A 1,270-nucleotide genomic window follows, 5' to 3' on the forward strand; every position below is an offset into this window, starting at 1 on the left:
GGCAGATTGACGTACAGCTTTCCTGTGAGAGCCATGTGGTGGACTTGAGAGGGTAGACTTGAGACATTTGACTTTATCATCTTCCCAAATTATTAAAAATCTGGGAGCCGGCACTGTGTTGCGTTGCCGATGTAGGCTTTCAGAATCACCAGGAACAAAAGAAGGATAGATCAGGGCGCCACTCACGTGGAGCAGAAAGAGGACCTTTCACTCCTTTTCTTGAATGTGCACAGGAATCACAGCAGTTTCCATGAATCTTAAATTCCATGGAAACCGAAAAAGAAGAGAGGCAGTCCTATCTGTATGGGACTTGAAATGAGGTAAGTTTATTTTTAAGTTTGTTTTCCTCTTCGTTTCACCAAACTACTGGGTCAACTGTTCTGTCTCTAGGTCCAGTCTCCTTTGAAGCATGAGTTCCTACCAGCAGAAGCAACAGCACACCCTGCCTCCCCAGCTTGAGCAGCAGCAGGTGAAACAGCCCCAGCTGCCCCCACCTCAAGAAACATTTGTTCCCATAACTAAGGAGCCATGCCAAACCAAGGATCCTGGCCACACCAAGGTTCCTCAGCCGGGCCACACCAAGGATCCACAGCCTGGCCACACCAAGGATCCACAGCCTGGCCGCACCAAGGATCCACAGCCTGGCCACACCAAGGTTCCTCAGCCTGGCCACACCAAGGTTCCAGAGCCAGTCCACCCTCAGGTCCCTCAGCATGACAGGCCTATGATCCCTGAGCCACTTCCTCCAGTGGTCATTCCAGACCTATCCCAGCAGAAGACCAAGCAGAAGTAATGTGGTCTACAGCCATGCCCTTGAAGAGCCACCGAATGCTGAACACCGTCTTCCCTTCTGCTTCTCTGTCTTATCTTGTAATCAGGATGTTCTCTCCATCATCAGAATCTCTCTCTTATTTACATCCTAAAAATGTGTTCTCTGAGGTTTTTGTTGAACGCCCTGAAAAGTCCTCTGAGCCTTTGAGTTATGCAGAAGGCCTAAGTGGCTTTGCTCATCCTAAGTTGCTCAAGGCTCATCTGAAAATTTGATCTGGAAAACAATGCCTGTTTCCTGCTCTGCCTTCATTAAATCGCTTTAATCCCACTCTTGGCTGCTAGTTTCATTGGCTAAATCTACCCCTTCCTATCCTATGAGGAGGATCCGTAATCAGAGAAGAGTTGCTATAGACATCATTTATTTGTCCTGGTACTGTGTGCTTCCATGAGTGTGTGTGTGTGTGTGTGTGTGTGTGTGTGTGTGCATGCGCGCGCATGC

General features: G+C 48.6%; 1 protein-coding gene across 2 annotated transcripts; it reads left to right on the top strand.

Moving 5' to 3' along the window:
• The first annotated feature begins 354 nt into the window (after positions 1–354).
• LOC129062147 (cornifin-B-like) lies at positions 355–815 on the top strand. Of its 2 annotated transcripts, XM_054562920.1 has the most exons (2): positions 355–559; positions 656–815. In XM_054562920.1, exons 1-2 carry the CDS (start codon positions 410–412, stop codon positions 791–793), a joined length of 288 nt encoding a protein of 95 aa, XP_054418895.1. In that variant the 5' UTR covers positions 355–409; the 3' UTR covers positions 794–815. The 2 variants fall into 2 exon arrangements, with proteins under 2 accessions (XP_054418895.1, XP_054418894.1); XM_054562919.1 differs by having other exon boundaries at positions 355–815.
• Positions 816–1,270: the final 455 nt, after the last annotated feature.

The sequence above is a fragment of the Pteronotus mesoamericanus genome, unplaced genomic scaffold (genome assembly GCF_021234165.1).
Source record: "Pteronotus mesoamericanus isolate MK-2021 breed Mesoamerican mustached bat unplaced genomic scaffold, CSHL_Meso_final scaffold_705, whole genome shotgun sequence".
In the NCBI taxonomy this organism is placed as follows: Eukaryota; Metazoa; Chordata; class Mammalia; order Chiroptera; family Mormoopidae; genus Pteronotus; species Pteronotus mesoamericanus.

Coding starts and splice junctions, on each gene's coding strand:
- LOC129062147 (XM_054562919.1), top strand. CDS start 410: ATGAGTTCCTACCAGCAGAAGCAACAGCACACCCTGCCTCCCCAGCTT.